The sequence below is a fragment of the Aspergillus pseudodeflectus genome (assembly GCF_044049435.1).
Source record: "Aspergillus pseudodeflectus strain CBS 756.74 chromosome Unknown BJX68scaffold_12, whole genome shotgun sequence".
Classification (NCBI taxonomy): Eukaryota; Fungi; Ascomycota; class Eurotiomycetes; order Eurotiales; family Aspergillaceae; genus Aspergillus; species Aspergillus pseudodeflectus.
In genome coordinates, this window is record NW_027263788.1 from 662815 (window position 1) to 683727 (window position 20913).

Here is a 20913-nt window from a genome sequence, read left to right on the forward strand (position 1 = left end):
CTAGCGGACCACTATATGGATACAGAGTACCATGCCCCTAATCGGCCCAAATACCTCGCAGATAGTATCACTATTTATCTAGTACTCCATATCCTGTCGATCCTCACATCAACTGTACTCTAGACAGCAACCTTATTCCAACTCCAAATTCTTGGTGCATTATGCACAGGCCATAGAGAGCGTGCCTTGAAGAGCCAGTGATGCTTTATCGCTTCAGTGAAATCTCATCTAGATACCGTGATCGGAGGTAGTACATGCGTCGCCTTGGCCTGTCATAATGCGCAGAGCTATGGTTCCGCATTTTCCTACAATAAATCAGGACTAGATCGCTATGAACTCTGTGGCGTCAACTATATCTCCGAAATGCTTAGATTGTCCCGACGCAGTGGCATGCATACATGCCCTACCCTGACCCGAGGGCGCTTAAATATAGTATAGAAACTGTAAATTACCCCATCGCCGCCACAGCTCCATTCTCTATCGAGTAGACTGCACCTCAAAGCTTGAGCTCTGAGCCAACATACCATACGTCCTGGCTGTCGGGCTAGAATCCCTGATGAGGCCGATGTAATGCTTGCGAGGTCTATACTGGCTGAATATCACCTTGACAGGTAACCCTAATGGAGTTTCGGCTTGTACGCTATCCGTATCCCATTGTCTCAAATCATGGTTGACAGACGTTGAAGGTTTTAACCTACCGGCTAGTATCGAGATCCTAGTAAGTCTGCCTCGGATATCCCATCATAAATAAAATGCATTAAGAATCTATAGTATTATCTCTGCCGCAGAGCCAACATTTTCTTCCAATCCTCATAACCAGAGCCAACGCTTCGAACCCTAGATCAAGACTCATCCTCATCATCCCCATGCCGCGCCTTCCTCACATCCTCCCTCGAATACGGCGGCACGAGGAAATACAGCACCCCGTGCAACATCGACGCCGTCAGCGGGCCGATCCAGTGGATCCAGTGGTAGGAGGAGAAGTGCGACCCGACCATTGCGCCGAAGCAGCGGGCGGGGTTTCCGGCTATCGGTTACAACAGGTCACAATCAGCCAATGTATACAAGAAAAGAAATACGGAGAGCTTTGGGAAGCGGCACGTACAAAACCCCGTATACCCGTCCCTTGAGATCCCCGTAAGGAACGAGCACCCGCCGACGATGAGACCGACAAAGATGGGGCCCAGAGCTGGGCCAAAGACGTCGCGCTGGCGCGGGTCGAGACCGACTCCAAAGGCGAGGAAGACCATGGCGAAGTCGGTCGTTGTTTCGATTGTGAAGGCGCTTGCGAGCGAGACCATTGAGGTGTCGATGTAGCAGCCGGGAACGATGAACTGGTTTTTGTTAGCTGTTTTTTCATCTTTCTTTCGATCTATCGTGGTTGTATGACATAGGCTTGCGGTTGGGAACGCACCGATCTCGTGTCAAAACTTGCTCGCAAGAGCCACCCGGCGACTGCACCCCCAAAGGTCTGAAAAGAAATGTACAGGATTGCTCTGGGGAGCGAGCAGAGGCGGCTGAAGAAGGTTGCAATGGTGATGATGGGGTTGATGTGCGCGCCGGAGACTGGGCCTGCGGAGTAGATGAATAGAGGGAGGGTTAATAGGGCGGAGAGCATGCCGATCAGTCCCGGGACCAGGGGGCCGGAGTCGAATAAACTGATCTCGTTAGCTTATATTCCTACAAGGGTGAGAAGAGGAGAAAGGGGAGTGGGTACGTACGCGCCCATTTGCCCTAATCCCACGGCTATAAAGCACGTCAAATAGACAAGCAAACAACTCGCTAACACCCATCAGCATTCCCCCTCGAATATCTCAACCTCTGGAGGTACAAACCAATGGCCTCCACAACAGCCGCCTTCCACAGCTCAATCTGCAGAATCCCCCTCATGGACAGCGCATCGCGCACAGGAATCCACGGCGCGGCATCCGGGAATTTCTGCAGGATCTCTGCGCGCGCGCAGCTGTTCTTGCCCAGGGTGAATTCTTGGTTTGCGCCGACGCGCCCGGCAAAGGGGACGGCGTTGTTTGCCGGGAGATGGTCTCCGGCTGTGCGCCAGAGGCTGGCGTGGGGGTTCTTTGAAAACATGTTCGGCTGTCGCGAGTGGTGGATGGTTTGGTATGGAGACTGGGGTAAGAGGCCGAGTCGGTCTATAGGCGGTCACGACAAATCCAGGTGCTCATAGACACTTTCTGATATTGCTTAGAACGATCACAAGACTCGAGCATCCCAACGGAAATCTGGGGTGCGAGAACCCCTATATGGCGGGTGGGTGCTGGTTATAAAGGCCTTAGTCATGCTTAAGAAGCATTCCGTAACTAACCGTGAGCATCAGCCGTGGCAGTCTCACCCAGAAACTGATTAGTGAGGATAGCAATGGATGATCTCCAGAAGGCCCAACCCTACTTTTGATTGGCGTTCGCTATCAGGGGGTCAACTTTATTTCAACTGTTGTGTCGACCTAGGGCTAAATGTCGGTTTTGGCGATTCCCGCGCTTATATCCCGCTATCATGGAAAATGCTGCACGATCAGCTCGAACCAACAAGGATTTCAAACTCAGGTAAGTGTATGACTTGCCCTATTAGCCAACAATGACAAGCTCCTGATTCCATGTTTGTCTAAGAGATCATCTATCATCTACAACTCCCCGCCCCAACTTCTCATCCAATCCATCCCCCTCACGCACCCAAAAACCCCCTTATAACCCCCAAAACCTCCGCATTCTTCTCCAGATGCACACTATGCCCCGCTCCCGGAAGAACAATCAGCTTCGCACCGGGCACAACCCCAGCAATAATCTCCGACTGCTTCGGCGGGCAGATCCAGTCCTCTGCTCCTACGATGACGAGTGTCTTTGCGGTGATTTTGTCAAGAGAGGACCGGTAGTCGAAGTATTTCTCGCTTTCGGAGTATAGGTCATCTATGAATGATAAGTTAGCTGGTCGCCCATTCCTTGCTTGGTTGAGTGTCCTTTCTTTCTCCGAAAGGGAAGGAGCGACCTGGGCCTCAGGGCTCCGATCCGGATCGTTCCTTCCCTATCCGTAACCATCCCGCGGCAAGAAAAAAAGTGGAAGGAACGACTCAGGTCTCAGGACTCTGATCACGCTCCTTCCTTATTCAACCTTGATTCACGAAGATGTTGAAGGAACGACCCCCCTTCCCAGCCATTTTCGGCGAAAACGGAAACAACTCACTATGCGCGACCGCATTCAAAACCATCGCCCTCGCCCTCTCCAACGCGCTATCCGCATCAAAGTTTGCAGCGTCGACGTACAGCGGCGCCGCAGCATGCATGACGAGCCGGAACTCGGTATCGTCGATGAATGAGCCGAAGATTTTGTCGCGGAGCATGGCGATGCTCATACCTGGGGCGCGGTGTAGGCGCTTGGATAGGGTTGAGAGGGCCTCGGATTCGTCTATTCTCGGGTTTTAGTCAAGGACTTGAGCTCGTATGGAAGAGGGGAGGATATACGGTGATGTGAGGGCGCTGTGCCCCTGAGTATCAAGTGTGAGACATTCTGCGGGTATGTGATGGCGTATTGCTGCGCGAGGAAGCCGCCGAAACTTCCTGCGATGAGGACTATGGGTTTATCACTTGAAAAGTGGACACGGAGTGCTTCAATGTCGTCAACTAGTTGGGCGAATGTGTAGGGTCCTGTTCGTGAACTGAGGCCGTGGCCGCGGTAGTCGAAGGATAAGATGCGGTAGCGATCTTGGCTGAGGGGCGAGAAGGCCTGGGAGTCGGAGGTGTGGTCGCCGAAGCCGCGGCCACCGTGGAGGGTGATTATTAAAGGTGTGCCTGGATCATCAGGGCCGGCGAGACGGTAGGCGAGGGTTGCGTTGTTGATGGTGATGTACGAGACCATTTTGTCGCAGATGTGGTTGCAGCTGAGGTTTGGCGCGGAGGGAGCGGCCAATTTATAGTTTCTTCGAAGTTCGTTCTAGAAGCGGTTTGTCTCCGAGGGAAATTACTATATTTGATCATTATACCTCTACATCGCTGTTTTCAGTCCCTCGCTTGTTCCATCGTTCAGCAATCCTCTGCGATGCATCGATGCCAACTCCGGTGAAAATCGTCAATGCAATCACAAACGCCAGTCCACTCGGCCACCCGTGTGTCTCCTTGAACTCAGGCGCCTGCCCACTCGGAAACTGCAGCTGCTGAAACGGAATGACCACCGCCTGTCCGAGCGAGACCATGAACGCCAGCACGAACGCCCTGAGCTGCTGATCCCCTCCGCACACCGAGTTGCACCATCCAGCAAGAATTGGTGTATAGCAGCCGTAACAGCCCGCAAGGATAAATGCTGCCATCTTCAGTCTGTCCGGAACGTCCCACACTACCATGACCGCGTAGCAGAATATCAAGAGACAGCCAACGGCCGCGCAGACGGCGCCTCGCCGTTTCGGCCCAAGCATATCGATGGCGTACCCCGTCGACATCATAAAAACAAAGTTGACCGCTCCCAGCGATGTCGGAATGCTGTTGATCTGCGGAATCGAGTAGTCTCCGGTTGCCTTCAGCCAAAGCGTAAAGTACTGCATCACATACGATCCACACGTAAGCGTCCAAAGACTGTATGCAATGGCAAAAACATAGAGCTGCCAGGCTCCCAGGATCCGGCGAATGATAGTCCAGTCGAACTTCATCTTGGGTGCGCGGCCGTCTTGCTCCATGCGTTCGATCGCCCGTTTCCGTTCCCACTCATTGAGGTAAAAGGCTGTTGTAGTCTCCGGCGTATCCGGATAAAATACAAGACCATAGATAGCAACCGGAACCGCTATAATAAAATCGAAGATAAAAAGCCAGCGATAAGCAGGCATTCCGCCTCTGCCCTCCATTCCGCTGTATAGAGCTGACTGGAGGTACCCGGAAAACATCTGGCCCAAAACACCAGACATGACGAAGAGACCACTCCGTCGGGCAATCTCAGATTTCGTGTACCAACAGCCCAGCACGTACTGGACGCCTGGCCATGCCGCGGACTCAAACAGACCTATACAGAAGCGCAGAGCATAAAACTGGTGCGCGCTGGTGCACTTGTACAAGAAGAGGACGAAGAACGACCACGTGAAAAGGCAGAACGGCAGCCAAAACCGGGGCCGGACGACAGTCAAGATAAGATTCGAGAATGGACCACCGATAATCACGGCGGCGTTGAAATAGGTGTTCATCCAGCTGAGTTCGTTGCCCGGGCCGAAGCCCAGATCCGCCGCCAGACCAGAGGCGTACGCATTCGTGACGTTGTTCTGATCGAGCTGCTTCACGAAGAAGCATAGACAGCTGAAACTGAGGAGGAACCAATCAAGTTTGAAGATGAGCCATTTCTCGGCCTTGCTGGTGCCCGGCTCATGCCATTGGAAGAAGCGGCGGCGGGTTGTTTGCTCGGTGGACGAGGAATCAGACGAGGGTTTGGCGACCGTCGCAGGGTCTTTGCCCGTGGTGTCGTTGACGGAAGCCATGATTTTTGTTGCTCTCAGTCGAGTGACGAGACATGATTTTATATTGGAGTAACGGAGTAGATTGCGCAATCCGGGGTTTGCAGCAGAAAGCCAGGGTTTCCGTCGTAAATTCCCCGATTCGGAAGCTCAACGTAGTGGGGCCGACGGTGGCGGTTTCCCACATAGCAACACTTGTTTGGCGCTCATGTCGAATTCAAAGATAAGAGCACACAATCGCACTAGCATCCTCGACCGGAACAAAGGACAGTCCAGATCTTGGAGACTCCTCCTCCACGCGGGAATATGTGACGCTTTCCTCCCCGTCAATGAGATCTTGATAGCACGTGGCTTTCCCTAGCGTCTCACCTGCCAGGGATACCAGCTCTCCTCGCAGTGATCGTAACCATTCTTGCTGCTGGACTTCCGCAGTATAAACTTCATGGCTAGCAACAAACTCAGCAAACTCGATCATGATACCTGCAAGACGCCGCGCATGCGTCCACTTCTCAGAGAAGCTTTCCAAGATGTCAATAACAGCACGGATCTCGTTCCTGGCTGTCAAGGCAGTGCTACTCTCGTCGCGCACGAAGCAGTAAAACATGACAAGGCATGCGGGAACCAGGCGATCGAGGGTGACTCGATTCAACGGCAGCTGCTGGTGACTGAGAAGCACGCGATTGTACTGCACAAACTTTCTTACAAGCTCTAGCAACGTACTTACGCGCGCTGCACTATGAGCTGGTGTACTAGCGTTGAACTGGCACGGATAATAGAGCAGCAGGAGCAGATGATAGTACCGCGCATTCAGCCATCCCATGGTATCATGGAGGCGCACATTATCTGGCTCGGGTTTCGTGATCAGACATCCATGGCTATACCAGTTCTCGATCTCGGAGCGCAATCGCGTCGTGATGGTACTGCGGTCAGCCTGAGTCAGGCTGCTAACGGCAATCCGTGGCTGCAGATGGACCGTAGACAGGAGCTTTGACTCGAGTTGCCGCAGTTCGATGACATGACGACTGACTTGCAGCATGCTTGCGTGTTCTGCGCGCTTCGGCGAGGCGAATTCCACCACTGTGATCGCGGGGAACGGAACTCCCATTTCTTCAACCACGAGGCCGGGAGACTCGCCGACAGACACAGCCATCATCCGGTCCAGGCCAAAGACGCTCCAGAAGAGTCGCCGACGGAGTTCAACCGTTTTTGGTGGTAGGTTGTCCTCAACGGTTGGTCGAGTCAGGCCCTGAGCCAGGGCTTGCCTGGTGATGATTCCCACTATCGACCAGGTCGAAGGGCCGATCGGGTCAAATAGTGAGTACAAGGCAAGCAGTACAAGTATTTGAATTGAGTCTATGCTCTCTTGCATGATACATCGCTGCATAATGTCTGCGTATGGGATCTCAAACCCTGATTGAATGCCAGCTGGCGCTTTGCCGGATCGCTCAAGGCTGGTGTAACCGATGGCCATGATCATGTACAAAATCTGCTTGATTAGCCACGCCTATAGTAATATGAGAGCCCTACTCACCGTTGATTCGGTATCACGACAGTTGGGCACGCAAGAGAAAGCAGCCCGTCGGACGCGATCTTCGTCGATGAACGGATAAGCCCTGTACACATGGTGAAAGAAGGCATCAACCAGCACGGTCGGATCTGGTACTTCTACCGGCGGTGGTGCATTGATTGGGCTTTCCAGTATACTCCAGTTCGCAGTGTACTCATTCGCATTTGCATCCTTCTGCTCCAGACCGTTGATCAACTGCTGAACTCGTGCCTGCAATGCCTCGTACGAGCAATTCCGACCGGCATGGACGCAGTTCGCGCAATCAGGAACCTTCCTATCACATCGTTTTTTCAACCGTCGGCATCGATCACACACGGGACGCGCCCCTGGATTCTTTGGCACGGAAGGCGACTCAGATGGCGATGAGCGTTGGAGGCGAAAGCGATGAGTTGCAAAGTTGCGTTCCTTTTTGGCGATTTTTGGCGGCATTTCGCCGATGTTGAGGGGGAAAGTTCTCCAAGTGGGCCTGGGAAGCGAAGCTATTTATTCGCGTTTTATCAGCATGCAATCGCGTTCTGCGATGGTGTCATTCCGGCTTGGTGTGTTGACCCACATGGTAGGTTCAAGGATCCAGGTTTGATTTGGCTGAGAGTATATAAATGAAGGACATGGGTCTGAGTAGCCTGAGAAAAGCCTGCACTGTGCGATCGCTATGGCCATATCTCCCGACATCAACATATCGATTGGTACGCTTTCCGAATATTATCACTGACTCCAACGCTAATTCTCTTAGCAAGACCGGGGTGGGACTTTCTGCGATGTGCTCGTGCAAGTCACTGGCCAGCCAGATCGCGTCTTCAAGCTCTTATCTGAAGATCCAGCAAACTACCGTGATGCGCCCACGGAGGCCATCCGACGCGCGTTGGAGGCCATTGAAGGTCGTTCTTTCCCAAAAGGCGAAAAACTTGACGCTTCACGAATCGCTTCTTGCCGTATCGGCACTACCATAGCGACAAATGCGCTGCTGCAAGGCAGAGGAGAGAAGTTCGCTTTCTTGGCGACAAAAGGGTTCAAAGATGTGTGTCGAATCGGTGACCAGACCAGACCGAAACTTTTCGAGCTCAAGGTTCGCAAGGCGCAGCCGCTGCATGAGAAGGTCGTTGAAGTCGATGAGCGGCTGACAGTTGAAGATTACGATCTCAATCCGGCTCCTCTCGACAAGACAGCGCAAATTGTAGACCCGAACTTGGTTCGAACAAAAAGTGGTGAAATCGTCCGTATTCTCAAGCCATTGGATGTTGCAGCCGTGCGAGAGTCGCTTCTCGAACTGAAATCAGAAGGATACACGTCTATTGCAATTGCCTTGATGCACTCATATCTGTTTCCTAATCACGAGCAACAGGTGGCTGGGATCGCACGCGAAATCGGCTTTCGCTACGTGACTACTTCGTCTGAGATCTGCCCCGTTATCAAGTACCTCGACCGCAGCAACTCCGTCTGCTCGGAGGCGTTCCTATATCCAATTGTACAGCAGTACATTGCCGATTTTGAAGCTGGTTTCTCCACTCTCCCGCAGAGAGTTGACTTCATGTGCTCCGATGGAGGATTAAGGTCAGCCGCGAAGTTTAGAGGAAACGAAGCACTTCTTAGTGGACCAGCCGGTGGCGTCGTCGGTATCGCGAAAACGTGCTACGATGATGAAGACGGCACACCGGTGATTGGGTTCGATATGGGCGGTACCAGCACAGATGTCTCACGGCACGACGGCACCTACGACTATCTGAGCCAAACGCTCATTGCAGGACGGATTATCACCATTCCCATGTTGAACATTGCCACGGTTGCTGCCGGAGGTGGCTCGGTCTTGGCTGCTCGGAATGGCCTGTTTGTGGTAGGGCCGGAGAGCGCGGGCTCACACCCAGGACCGGCCTGCTATCGAAAAGGCGGGCCTTTGACCGTAACCGATGCGAACCTCCTTCTAGGAAGATTACTGCTCTCGTCATTTCCCTCAATCTTCGGACCGAACGCGGACCAGCCGCTTGATTATGAAGTCACTGCAGAGAAATTCAAGAGAATCACGGAGGAAATCAATTCGCAGACTGGCCAGACTCTGACGACTGAGGAAGTTGCTTTGGGATTCCTTGATGTGGCCAACGAGACCATGAGTCGTCCGATCCGGAATGCCACCGAGGCACGAGGCTTCCATCCAGAACGGCATAACCTTGTCAGCTTTGGTGGTGCAGGAGGCCAGCACGCATGCTCTATTGCTCATCGGCTAGGGATAAAGCGCATTTTGATTCACAAATACTCGTCTATTCTTTCCGCCGTAGGAATCTCAAAAACCGAGCTGCAGTCGGAATCGGTTGAACCATACGTTGGCGCCTTTGAGCTGTCGGCGCTCGCTAGTATCAACTCTCGGTTAGCTGCATTGAAGGAAAGAGTCAAGGCCAACTTACTAGACCAAGGGGCAACTGTCGAATCCATACGTTTCGAAGAGTCACTGAGCTTGAGGTATCAAGGCACTGACACCAGCCTGGTTATAGCGAAACCTCCAGGCGAGAACTACGGAGAAGCCTTTCGCACGACACACAAGCGCGAGTTCGCGTTTACCCTGGAGCGACCCGTGATTGTAGACTTGCTTAAAGTCCGTGGTACAGGCGCTACGAGTGCTCTAGGCGCAGTTGCCTGCTCACCCTTCCCCGCTCTGCAGCAGCTCAAACAGAACCCTCAGAGTGCTGCTCCTCAGTCACAGTCCAAAGTTTTTGTCGAATCCACCTGGAAAGAAGTCCCGGTATATAACTTGGAATCTTTATCATCTGCGGTAATTGATGGCCCGGCCCTGATCATCGACGCCACCCAGACCATCTTCGTCGAGCCACAATGGCAGGCGTACATTCTTCCTGAGCACATGGTCCTCGAAAGGCGTGAGGCTAAACAGATCTTGTCGTCTGATCTCGCAACGCAGGAACTTAGTCCAATCCAACTGTCAATCTTCTCGCACCGCTTCATGTCCATTGCTGAACAAATGGGCAATACTCTGCAACGCACATCCATCTCCACTAGTATCAAGGAGCGCCTCGACTTTTCCTGCGCGATCTTCTCACCAGATGGCAAGCTCGTAGCAAATGCTCCACACATTCCCATTCATCTCGGAAGCATGCAGTTTGCCATTCAGTATCAGCACCGACTGTGGGAGGGCAAACTCCGCCCAGGAGATGTGCTGCTCACCAACCATCCTGAATGCGGTGGTACTCACCTTCCCGACCTGACTATTATCAGCCCTGTTTTTACACACGACGGCAAGACCCTCGCATTCTATGTGGCCGCTCGTGGTCACCATACCGACATTGGCGGAAAAGGCATCTCGGCGATGATGCCAGACTCGAAGGAGCTTTGGGAGGAGGGACTGAATGTAAGATCTATGAAGATCGTCTCAGATGGAGTCTTCTTAGAATCGGATGTTCGCGATGCCTTCCTCGTTGCCGGAAACCTTCCAGGTTGTAGCCCGACGCGCCGTCTGAACGACAACATCTCTGACATCAAAGCGCAAATCTCATCAAACCAGCGGGGAATTCTCCTCTTGCAAAACCTGTGCGAGGAGTTCTCACTCCCAGTCGTCCATCGCCATATGCTTGGCATCCAGTCAAATGCTGAAATCGCTGTGAGAGAATTCTTCAAGAAGATCAGCGCGACCAACCCGGAGCCCCTAACTGCATTCGACTACTTTGATGATGGTACTCGGATCCAGGTCACAATCACCATTGACCCGAAAACAGGCAGTGCAGTGTGGGATTTTGCTGGTACCGGGCCGCAAACGTGGAGCAATTACAACTGTCCGATTTCCGTCACCCACTCCGCAGTAATATATACCACGCGTTGCCTGATTGACATGGATATTCCACTCAACGACGGTTGTCTCGCTCCAATTGACATTCGCGTTCCCAAGGGATCTGTGTTGAATCCCACTGCTGCTGTTGCCATCTGCGGGAGCACGCTGGCTAGTCAGCGGATCATTGACACCATCCTCCGCGCCTTTGGCGTTTGTGCCGCTTTTTCGGGCTGCGCGAATAGTTTCGGTTGGGGTCTCGGAGGTAAGGATCCAGCAACAGGCTTAATCAAACCTGGCTGGAACTACGGCGAAACCGTAGGTGGAGGTTGTGGAGCTGGTCCAACCTGGGACGGAGAGAGTGCCATACAATGCCACTCTACGAACACGAAGATCACAGATGCGGAGGTTGTTGAGAAGAGGACGCCCGTCATAGTTCGACAACATTCTGTCCGCTATGGGAGTGGAGGCGCAGGAAAATTCCGCGGCGGTGATGGAGCGACCCGGCTGATTGAGGCAAGGATCCCAATGCGGTTCAGTATCTTGAGTGATAGGAGGGTGTATGCACCCTATGGACAGGAGGGAGGAGAGGACGGAAGTGTAGGGAAGAATTATGTATATCGGTGGAATGAGGACAAGACCGGGCATGAGCAGATCTCGCTGGGAGGGAAGGCCGAGCTGAGGCTAGACGCCGGAGAATTGATGGAGGTGAACAGTCCAGGAGGTGGAGGCTGGGGGCGCTGATGATGTGAATAGTCAAGTATGCCCCGTAAATTCTGTGCTACCAAGTTCATACCGATATCCCAGCGACGAACTCTTCGGACTGGTGTCCCTTTGTGCAACACGGGTACCTTCGGCGTAGTACACCCAATTGAGCCGCATATCATCGAAGATCCTCGGCCAAGGCAGGGCTGTGCCCCTGTGGACAAAGTTGTGTGTTCCCCATCTCTTGATCGTACCTGTAAGTATAACATGCGTTAGCGATCATACAAATCATCCCACGTCCACCTCCGAGATCGGACGCGCCTGGCTGATTATTCCGCCTGCCCGCGAATGTAATACCGACCTGTAAGAGGAATAGATCCTTTTCGCCGTCTCAACGCTAGCTTGAGGCTGGATCGTTTGCAGTCCCTGGAGCTTTCCAATGGCTTTCAACATCCTAACACCCCGCCTCAGAACGCGTCGGATCTCCGGACGCGTCTTCGCAATTGTCCGTTGCCGCAATTGAAGCGAATCCAGCTCTCCGACGGCGAAAGAAAACCAATTGACCGAATAAAACTGAAAACATGATAAATCGTGACGAGACACTGATTCGAGGATGTGTTGACTGCGGAGAGGGTGGTTGTTAGGAGGAAGCGGGGGAAGCCGGGAGAAAAATGCGCGCAAACAAAACCGGAAAGAGCGACCCTGCGCTCCTTTCCTCGTCAATTCTTCTATACTGCTCTGAATTGTTGAAATCAAGCCTCCCCCACGCTACCGTATGTACACCACTCATGCAACCATCATGCTATATACAAGTTTTCTAAATCCCTCTATCCGAAATTGTGTTGAGTCTTGACCCCTCTATTCTACCCCGCACCCCCACACTCTCTAGCTCAGAAATAGCTGCAGCTCAGCTCAATGACGCGGCGATGCGGCGCGACGCCTAGTTCGCCGCATCCCTCTCGCTCAACAACTCCTCGATATGCGGATTAAGCCAGTACCCCTCCAAATCCTTCCTGCTCATCCCCTTGGCCCCCTTAATGAGGCCCTTGCATTTATCCCCAGAGCCACAGTTGCACTGGAACGCCTGGTCCATCTCCCACTCGGAGCTGGGGTAGAAAAAGGTCAGCGCATCGCCAGCGCTTAGCGGGCGCTCGTCAACGACGCGGACCTCCATCTTGTGCATGTCAAAGTTTAGCGACGGGGTGCAGGAGTGGTTGCAGAAGACGAGGTCGGAGTTGAGCTCGATGTGGGTGTCGCGGCCGGTTTGCACGGAGGTATATGCTTTTGTTCCGGGCGTTGCGGTAGTGATTTTGGCGAAGAGGGAGCCTGCGGGCAGCGAGACTTCGGAGTAGGCCCCGCTGGCGAAGGCTTTGGTGCTGCGGGAGACGCGGATGAGGCCTGGGTGGGTTGCTGGGGGGTAGAGAGGTGTAGGGGTTGAGGTGGGTTCTTGGACGGCGATGGGGGCCATTTTGATGGAATCTGGTGAGTGAAGCTTGTGGTTTGAGTATCTGACGCAAAAAAGAAATTATAAATAAGAGAAGGATAGTGCTGGAAAGTCTCGGGGAATCGTTGTTTATATGACGTTCTTTGTCTGGACTTCTGAACCCTGAACCTCGGAACTTGGGCTGTTCCAAGGATGGCCGAACCCGGTGGGCCTGCCAATTGCCCTGTTGAATGCGCTGCCGTACTGAATGGACCGTTCTTATTGACGCTTCGCCGGAAATAGCCTCAAACTTGACGGCTGATCTCCTTCCATCTATCCGAGGTACTAGACCAGCTCACATGGCATGTCGTGCAGATCGCACGGTACGGTGCCTGAAAATCACCTGCATCGGTACTCGGTTGCCTTCTATGGCACCATCTATTCTTCCTGGCAACGTAGACTACAGGAGCGTCTTTAATTCTTCCCCCTTCAACCACCTCTCCAGATTCTCCGCGACCTCGTCATACCACCCGTGGATCTGCTCATCGCCGTATCCCATATGCGGCGACAAAATGACCTCACTCCGCCCGTCCCGACCCCACGCTGTGGTTCTCCATCGAGAGTCAAGAGGAAGCGGCTCGGGATCAAAAACATCGATCGCAGCGCCCTGAATGCCTCCAGCGTTCAACACTTCTAATAACGCCTCTTCGTTGATCAACGGGCCCCGCGACGTATTAACCAACAACCCCGTCGTCTTCATAGCACTCAACTCCTCCTTTCCGACAACGCCACGACTCCTCTCCGAAAGAACATTATGCAAGCTAACCACATCCGCCCGCGCGAAAAAGTCTAGTTTCTCACTCACCGCGACAAAACTCCCCTTTGCCAGTCCCAACCCCTCAGCAGCCTGATCGGCCTTCTCCTGCGTCAGATTCGCTGACCACGCAATGACCTTCATCGAAAATGCCTCGATCGCAATCTTGGCGACCGAAGAACCGAGTTTCCCTAACCCAACAATCCCCAGCGTCTTTCCCGCAAGACTCACACCCAGCGATCCCTGCCAGTACGCACCGGCTTTCAGCGCCGCGTCGTCGCGTGGTACGTGTCGCGCAAGGGCGAGGATGAGCGCCCAGGTATGTTGCACTGTTGACGGCGTCCCAACCGGTCGGCGCGCGGTACCTGCGACGGGGATGCCGCGTTCGGCGCAATAGGCGATGTCGAGGGAGAGGTTTCGCGTGCCTGTTGTGAGAAGCAGTTTGAGGTTCGGGAGCTGGGCGAGCGTTTCGCGGGTGAAGGGCGTGCGTTCGCGCATGGCGAGGATTACGTCGAATGGGCGCAGTCGCTCAATTAATGCGTCGCGTTGAGCATCATCGCGCGGGTCGAGCGTTTCGGGAAAGTGCGCAATCTCGACGCGGTCTTCTACGTGGGCGAAATGCGGGGCTGCAATGCCCTGGTAGTCGTCGAGGATGGCGAACCTGGGCTTGGACATTTTGCTGGTTATATATTGATTGGGATACCGCGAGTCTTTGAGGAGGTGGTGAGTTCGGAAAGTAAGAGGGGCTCAGGACGCATTTACGTCTTCTGGCGGGGTAAAACTTCTGCCCCACGGCGGTCGCTCTCGGGACTCGATGACTCCATCAAGGTGAGAATTGCGCCTTCATTCAACTGACGATCATGAAATTGCACATCTATATGCAGCTGACTCTCTGAATACAGGTCATTTAACTAATGTCCACCCCCAATCGCCTCAAGATCGGTCAAGTATCTCCCCGCAAACTCCTCAAAGGTCGTCAACTTCCCCTCCACCAACCCCACCGTCTCCCTGACCTTCTCCGCGGTTCCAGGCCCATAATACCCCGGCTCATCAATAAAGCTCATCATCGCTACCATCCTCGCGCCCATTTCCTCCTTCATGAATCCCACAAATACCTCCTTGGGAAGGGCCTGGTACCTCACCATCTCCCCGGACACCCTCGAAATAACCTCCACTATCTCATTGAACGTATAAAGCTTCGTAGCCGCATACATGACCTTCCCATTCATGCCCTCGGGATCCTTCAGGAGCGGAACAGCATAGAGCCCCGTGTCCACAGCGGTCTCAACAAGCGGGATCTTCGTCTCCGGGTCATTCACCCCGACAACAAGGTAACTCCCATCATCCTGCCTCCGGGGCACCATGATAGTCGTGAAATTCGACATGAACATCCCCGGCGCAATGAACGCGCTCTTCAGCGGTAGACCGCGGATATACTCTTCAATCTCAGCTTTGACATCGAATTGATCAACGGGCCCATTATCCCAGAGCCGCGCGCAGTGCACGGACGTGCTGAAGATGATAAACTCCACACCAGCAGCAACAGCTGCGTCTGCAACGGCCTTGGCCTGTCGGAATTCACCTTCCTTGAGGTCCTTCTCGTAGCGGGTTTCGGTGATCAGGACGACGGTGTGTGCGTTTTCGACTGCGCGGGGGAGCGAGGAGGGATCGTCGAGGTTCGCTTCGACGATTTCGATGCCCTTCTCTGCGAGTGCGATGGCTTTTGGGCCCGACGCATTGCGGGTTATGCCGCGGAGGGAGTACTTCTTTGAGAGCTCCGGGTGACTGAGGACGGTGGTGAGGATCGAGGAGCCTTGCTGGCCGGTCGCGCCGAAGACGACGAGTTTGGACGGAGAAGACATTGTTAAGATTCAGAAACGTAGCTGTTCTCTATGGTGAAAGCTTTGCTTGCTTCGAGATCAGTGTTGATGTCAATACCTCTATCCTTGTCGCATAATATTGATTTATATACTAGATATCCTGAGACCTTGATTGGATACACCTGGACTTGTGCAGACTAATTCCGAACGGTCGTGACGGACACCGACCTTAGATCCGGCCGGAGATAAGCGTAGTGTCGGCCTGGCCCCAATTTGCTACTGTACAATCTCTGATCTTGCCCTAGGCCGGGGGAGCTGGGTCTTCGGTCCTGACTCTTCAGCCTCAACCAGGATTAAGCTCTATTTCCGGTGAACTTCTTCCAAGGTTCGTCCGAATGTCTGTCCGAACCGATATTGGTATCCTGTTCCGCCGCAGTGGTGGAAATCATCGCCGAGTCCAAATGACTGGCTAAACACGCTTACTTCATCTACGGAGTAGGCAAGTTCATTCTGCTAGAATAATTTGGATATATCTGGCAAAGTCCGTCTAGATTCAAATACCCTCACGATTGGCTGAGAACCTATCTCACTGCAAATTGCCAGTCCATACCCGTGCTCTAAATCTCATGCACCGGAAACTTATACTCAGGCCGACTAACCAAATACCTGCAGAGCCCAATCATATTTCTCAGAAACTCCTTCCGCGCAACCCAATCCATGCCCGCAATATCATATCGTCTCGACCGCAGGACTTTCAACGCGCCTTTTGCCGGCTCGTTACCTCGAATAGACCGGATATAGTCCGCTGATGCAACCGCGCGGATGAATGTATACCGAAAGGGTTCGTCGAAACTGACGAGAAATGCATCGTATTCTTCTCGTGTAGCGTCGAAGTTGTAGACCATGTTTAGCTGAAGGAGTAGTTGCGGGATCTCATACCGCGCCATACCGAGCTCGCCTCTTTTACGGTTTGCCTGCCGAAATAACAGTCTTAGACACAGCGACACCGGTGAAAGCCAGAGAAGTTGGAAAGAAACCTACCGTGATAACAGCCAACGGAATCCCAGATACCAGTCTAAGCACCCCATCTGTCCTATCGCAGCCGACACACGAGATAGTCGCGTCAACCCTCTGTCCGTACCGCTCCTTCCGCCAGAGACCGAAGGCTGTGAGCGGGATGTGGTCGTGCTGTCTTACGCGTCTGGGAATGTTAGTCTGAGAACAACCTAGCAAATACCTATAAGAGTTGTAGGAAAGTAGAAAGACTTACATCCGTCTATCACGAAATACCTCCTTCACAATATCGTCAATCAGATCAATAGTATCATGGACACCTCCAGAGTCGAGCCTTCCACAGCTCGCGCCATACTGGATGGCTGTGAAGAAGTTGAAGAATGGGATTGTCGGATCGATGCCTTTTGATCTATCGGGCCTGTCGGAGCCTGGGACGAGCCAGGGAGGATTTCGGAAGTACTTTTCCATCTTTCGAAATTCTAGTCTCTAGTCAGATCTTGATGTCTGAAAAAATTTAGCAATAAAGTAACTTACTTTTACTATCATCCGGCGGGATATACCGTGGATCTATAATCCTTTCAATCGGTACATCGACTTCATGCTCGACATTCGCGATGCGTAGATGCTCTCGTGTCCATTTCTCCGGCTCCTGGTAAAGCAGTAGCGTGTCTCGTTTCGGTGATTTGGAGATGACTCGAGAGAATATTTCACCTCGACCGTTATTCGGCGTGGCGGGCCTTGGTCGAGGGTCAAACCGTCTGTAAATGTTATATGGCCATTTTCCTATTCGTGGGCGCAGGTTGTATCGAGTGGGGGGCATATTGTGCAGGTCCCGTTTTGTATATGGAATATCCATTTCACTTGGCGATGGAGGAGTTTATATTTGGGGGGATGGGAAGGGTACCTACTGGGAGCAGGGAACAATGAGTTTTCAGGGTCAAACAACGAAAGGATTTCTCAAGTATCGTTGGGTTTGAGGTTTGAGATCTTCTCTGATCAGGTAAAAGGTGGAAAATAAAGGACGTCTTAAAGTGGCCAACAAAGAGACCATCGTAGACAAAGAATGCCACCCTCAACTGATAGCTCAGTCAAACAGTTCAACGACAAGAGGAACAAATAAATCAGAAAGAAGACCTATCTATTATAGCCTCTAAAGCAACATAGAGTTGCTCGTACTAGTACAGCCTTGTGCATACAGTTCAAACGCGTACTACTCCGCGGATTGATTCAACCTTCAATATCGATGTCAAGAGCAGCAATTGCAAAATCCTTCTAATATTCCTAACTAATCTGTCAATCTATATACCTTGTTGTATACCCTAAGAGCTACTTTCAGGACGTCCAGAATCACAGTACACTTCCACTGTAGCTTTTCAGTCTAGCCTTTAATATGGCAACGGTGGCCTTTGGCATCTACTTCGCACATACGGTATGCGGAGGGAACCAAGGCACGTGAGGCTTTTGCATCGAGGTTGCTAAAGACTGATTGCATTTTATATGGTACTCTGTATAAAATACGCTGACGGCACCTTCGAATATTTTGAGACTGCTTAGTATATTATACCGCGCATTAAGGGCCCGCTAACAAACTTCTATCCAGACGGATAATTACGGGAAGCGACTTTGTGAGGGTCTACCTCCAGACTTTTACTCTGGTTTGCAGAGTTCAAAATCTAGTCTGAAAAGCCACATGTATTCCTGTTCTAGGGCAGAGCGCCTACGATATCCTGCGAAGAGAGCCTATATAGATGCCTGATCATGTGACACCTCCCAGCCCCCTTTCTAGACCGGTTTGTCCCTTTCTCCCCAGGGCATCACCATCGACATCAAGGCGCATCATATTTCTCTATCTCCAACCTCCAACACCTAGAATTCTCAAATTGGGCCTCGCTACAAGAAAGTTTTCCCATTCGCCGAAATTCATACCCCTAGAGACCCTGATTGAAGAGGAGACATTGCCACATTACAACCCAGCTCACTACTACCCCGTCAAAATCGGAGATGTGTACCAAGACAGATACCAGGTTGCAGGAAAACTCGGATACGGAGCATACTCGACCAATTGGCTATGTCAGGATCTTCAGTGCGTCTCCTCCCGCTCCTCCAAAGGGACCACACTAGACGCTAAGCCGCGATAATCAGGGAAAACAAGTATAAAACTCTCAAAGTATCAACATCACTACCAGATCACCCCACAGCAACAGACTGCGAGGTCAAGATCTACGAGCATCTGTCAAAGATTGAATCTAGCCATCCACGACAGGGTCTACTTCGCGAACTGTACGACACCTTCGATCTCCATGTACAAAGCTGTAATCATCAGTGTCTCGTGCTCCAGCCAATGCATATGACCCTGTATGAAATGATGAGGATGAATCCCAAGCCGTTTGATCTACCGTTGGTGAAGATGACGGTTCGGCGGCTTTTGTTGGCTCTTGATTTTTTGCATTGTGAGGCGGGGGTTGTTCATACTCGTAACTTTCTCCACTCTTCAATGTGACAAGGCGGGTTGATTGACGAGAATGGACTTGAAGACCGATAATATCATGCTCGGCGTCGAAGATCCGAGCATGCTAACCGACTTTGCGACAGCTGAGATCGAAGATCCCAGCCCTCGAAAAGTGATAGACCAGTCACGTACGATTTACACGAGCCGAAGATTCCGCCGACCTATTGCTGGAAAGGGCTACGGCCTTCCTATCCTATGCGATTTTGGCGAGGCAAGGATCGGCAAGATACACGAGTCAGGCCCGTTTGTTCAACCTCATATATACCGGGCGCCAGAGGTCATATTCGAGATGCCATGGGGATGTCCCGTGGATATCTGGAATCTTGCTGGGCTTGAAAGTTCTCGCACTATTTGTTTCAATTCTCGGACAGATGAAGTTCCTTGCTGACCGGCCTGAGATCTGGGATCTCTTCGAAGGAGAGCATCTTTTCGGTGATATCTTCAATTCTCGAGGCCGGCACGATGCATTTAAGCATTTGGCTTCGATGGTAGCTCTGATCGGTTCTCCCCGAGCGAATTCGTGCGGCGTAGCGAGACGACAGAGCAGTGTTTCGACTCGAGCGGTTAGCCTTTCCACCCGTCTCCCTGAACATCTTTGATCCTAACCACTAGTGCTGCAGGCGCGTGGAGAGCTCACAACGAAGAACCCATACCGAATGGCTCACTAGAGGCTCGAGAAAAGCGGCTCAGCGGCGAAGAGAAAGAGTTATTCTTGGGGTTTATAAGATCGATGCTCAAGTGGATGCCCGAGGAACGATACACGGCAAAGCAGCTACTTGAGCACCCATTCTTGCTGTGATTGATTTCAAAGAGCAGTATCACGCCGGCGCCATGTGCAGGAGCCATACGTCTGCAAGCAGCGGGGGATCATGTGCCCTGTTAGGCGCCAAGACTGGGACGCACCCATATAGCATGGTCGAATCTCCTGCTCCAACAAACGTGAGGAGTATGAACGCATCGTCATGAAGCGCTAGGTATTTTGAGAAGCTGCATTTTGATATAGGGAATGGTACATGAGCGCTATCAAGACGGACCAGACATCAGCTTTGTTTGTGGTAGGAATGCGTATGGTATAAGAAGGCGTCTGGGCAGTGAGGTGAGCGAATGGTTGTCGTGGCCCTCTTGGCCCTCAAGCACTAAGTCGATCTTGTGGTTAATTGCAACGTGCGGGTAGTGGCGACTTGAGAAGCATACAAACAATCGGTGTTCTTTTGATACCGCCAGCTCACCCAGTTGCTCGAAGAAGGAGAGTATGTCGCGTATATATTCCTCGTCACATTCATCCATGGCGTCGATGTAGCATAAAACAGGGCGAGCTTCATGTTCAAGCTCTTCAGCACATGTCTGTAGTAGATACCTTCAAAGTTTCAATGTCCCAGTTGGGGGCCTGACCGAGTCCCACTGATGTCGACGTGGAGACCGTATCGAAAACGCTCTGTAAATTTGGCATTTTGTCAAGGAGCTGGTAGACGAGGGCTCGAGGCATTCCTACCTCCGTTTTCTCCAGCGTGTCACCTCTCGCGTCGAAAAAGAAAGAGACCACGGTTGCGCTTGGAATCTTAGGAGCTTAGGGCGAAAGCAAATTCCTTAAGGGTCGAGTTGCCTGCACCAGGCTTTCCTTTAATCCACAAAACCCGTGATGTTGCGTGAAAAGCTCGGGGTTGAGCCAGTCCTTGCACTCCGGCAAGCTGAGGATCCATCTGCACGTTTTTGAATGCGCCATCCTGACAGTTTTGTGGCGACTATCCAGTTGCTCAAAGGCCAGGGACTCGGTGGTACAGTTGCCGCTGCTCTGTGACAGGGGGGTTTGCCCGCCAAATGAAGCCTCGGCCATTCCTCGACTGGAAACGAGGGC

At 52.3% G+C, this 20913-nt stretch overlaps 9 protein-coding genes across 9 annotated transcripts; 2 read left to right on the plus strand and 7 right to left on the minus strand.

Moving 5' to 3' along the window:
- Positions 1 to 842: 842 nt before the first annotated feature.
- Positions 843 to 2203, minus strand: BJX68DRAFT_274638 (aquaporin-like protein; the record flags this gene model as incomplete). The annotated part of the gene is made up of 5 exons (XM_071047696.1): positions 1836 to 2203; positions 1722 to 1782; positions 1415 to 1658; positions 1106 to 1334; positions 843 to 1027 (listed from the first exon to the last, which is right to left on the minus strand). The coding sequence occupies exons 1-5, from the start codon at positions 2086 to 2088 to the stop codon at positions 843 to 845; spliced, it is 972 nt and encodes a 323-aa protein (XP_070901357.1). The 5' UTR covers positions 2089 to 2203.
- A 476-nt stretch (positions 2204 to 2679) lies between these two features.
- BJX68DRAFT_264931 (alpha/beta-hydrolase) lies at positions 2680 to 5464 on the minus strand (the record flags this gene model as incomplete). Its single annotated transcript, XM_071045090.1, has 4 exons — positions 2680 to 2921; positions 3196 to 3417; positions 3474 to 3942; positions 3992 to 5464. The coding sequence occupies 4 exons, from the start codon at positions 5462 to 5464 to the stop codon at positions 2680 to 2682; spliced, it is 2406 nt and encodes an 801-aa protein (XP_070901358.1).
- A 193-nt stretch (positions 5465 to 5657) lies between these two features.
- BJX68DRAFT_264932 (Zn(II)2Cys6 transcription factor) lies at positions 5658 to 7436 on the minus strand (the record flags this gene model as incomplete). The annotated part of the gene is made up of 2 exons (XM_071045091.1): positions 5658 to 6926; positions 6972 to 7436. 2 exons carry the CDS (start codon positions 7434 to 7436, stop codon positions 5658 to 5660), a joined length of 1734 nt encoding a protein of 577 aa, XP_070901359.1.
- Positions 7437 to 7659: 223 nt separating this feature from the next.
- BJX68DRAFT_264933 (Hydantoinase B/oxoprolinase-domain-containing protein) lies at positions 7660 to 11517 on the plus strand (the record flags this gene model as incomplete). Its single annotated transcript, XM_071045092.1, has 2 exons — positions 7660 to 7693; positions 7745 to 11517. 2 exons carry the CDS (start codon positions 7660 to 7662, stop codon positions 11515 to 11517), a joined length of 3807 nt encoding a protein of 1268 aa, XP_070901360.1.
- A 901-nt stretch (positions 11518 to 12418) lies between these two features.
- On the minus strand, positions 12419 to 14390 carry BJX68DRAFT_254124 (D-isomer specific 2-hydroxyacid dehydrogenase; the record flags this gene model as incomplete). The annotated part of the gene is made up of 2 exons (XM_071042842.1): positions 12419 to 12970; positions 13419 to 14390. The coding sequence occupies 2 exons, from the start codon at positions 14388 to 14390 to the stop codon at positions 12419 to 12421; spliced, it is 1524 nt and encodes a 507-aa protein (XP_070901361.1).
- Positions 14391 to 14508: 118 nt separating this feature from the next.
- BJX68DRAFT_40687 (NmrA/HSCARG family protein) lies at positions 14509 to 15656 on the minus strand. Its single transcript, XM_071049124.1, has one exon. It carries the CDS (start codon positions 15575 to 15577, stop codon positions 14627 to 14629), a length of 951 nt encoding a protein of 316 aa, XP_070901362.1. The 5' UTR covers positions 15578 to 15656; the 3' UTR covers positions 14509 to 14626.
- A 496-nt stretch (positions 15657 to 16152) lies between these two features.
- Positions 16153 to 17369, minus strand: BJX68DRAFT_264937 (uncharacterized protein; the record flags this gene model as incomplete). Its single annotated transcript, XM_071045093.1, has 4 exons — positions 16153 to 16509; positions 16577 to 16736; positions 16806 to 17028; positions 17084 to 17369. 4 exons carry the CDS (start codon positions 17367 to 17369, stop codon positions 16153 to 16155), a joined length of 1026 nt encoding a protein of 341 aa, XP_070901363.1.
- Positions 17370 to 18297: 928 nt separating this feature from the next.
- Positions 18298 to 19857, plus strand: BJX68DRAFT_254126 (kinase domain protein; the record flags this gene model as incomplete). Its single annotated transcript, XM_071042843.1, has 6 exons — positions 18298 to 18339; positions 18484 to 18632; positions 18692 to 19010; positions 19084 to 19365; positions 19457 to 19604; positions 19679 to 19857. 6 exons carry the CDS (start codon positions 18298 to 18300, stop codon positions 19855 to 19857), a joined length of 1119 nt encoding a protein of 372 aa, XP_070901364.1.
- Positions 19858 to 19992: 135 nt separating this feature from the next.
- Positions 19993 to 20511, minus strand: BJX68DRAFT_40714 (uncharacterized protein). Its single transcript, XM_071049126.1, has one exon. It carries the CDS (start codon positions 20343 to 20345, stop codon positions 20082 to 20084), a length of 264 nt encoding a protein of 87 aa, XP_070901365.1. The 5' UTR covers positions 20346 to 20511; the 3' UTR covers positions 19993 to 20081.
- Positions 20512 to 20913: the final 402 nt, after the last annotated feature.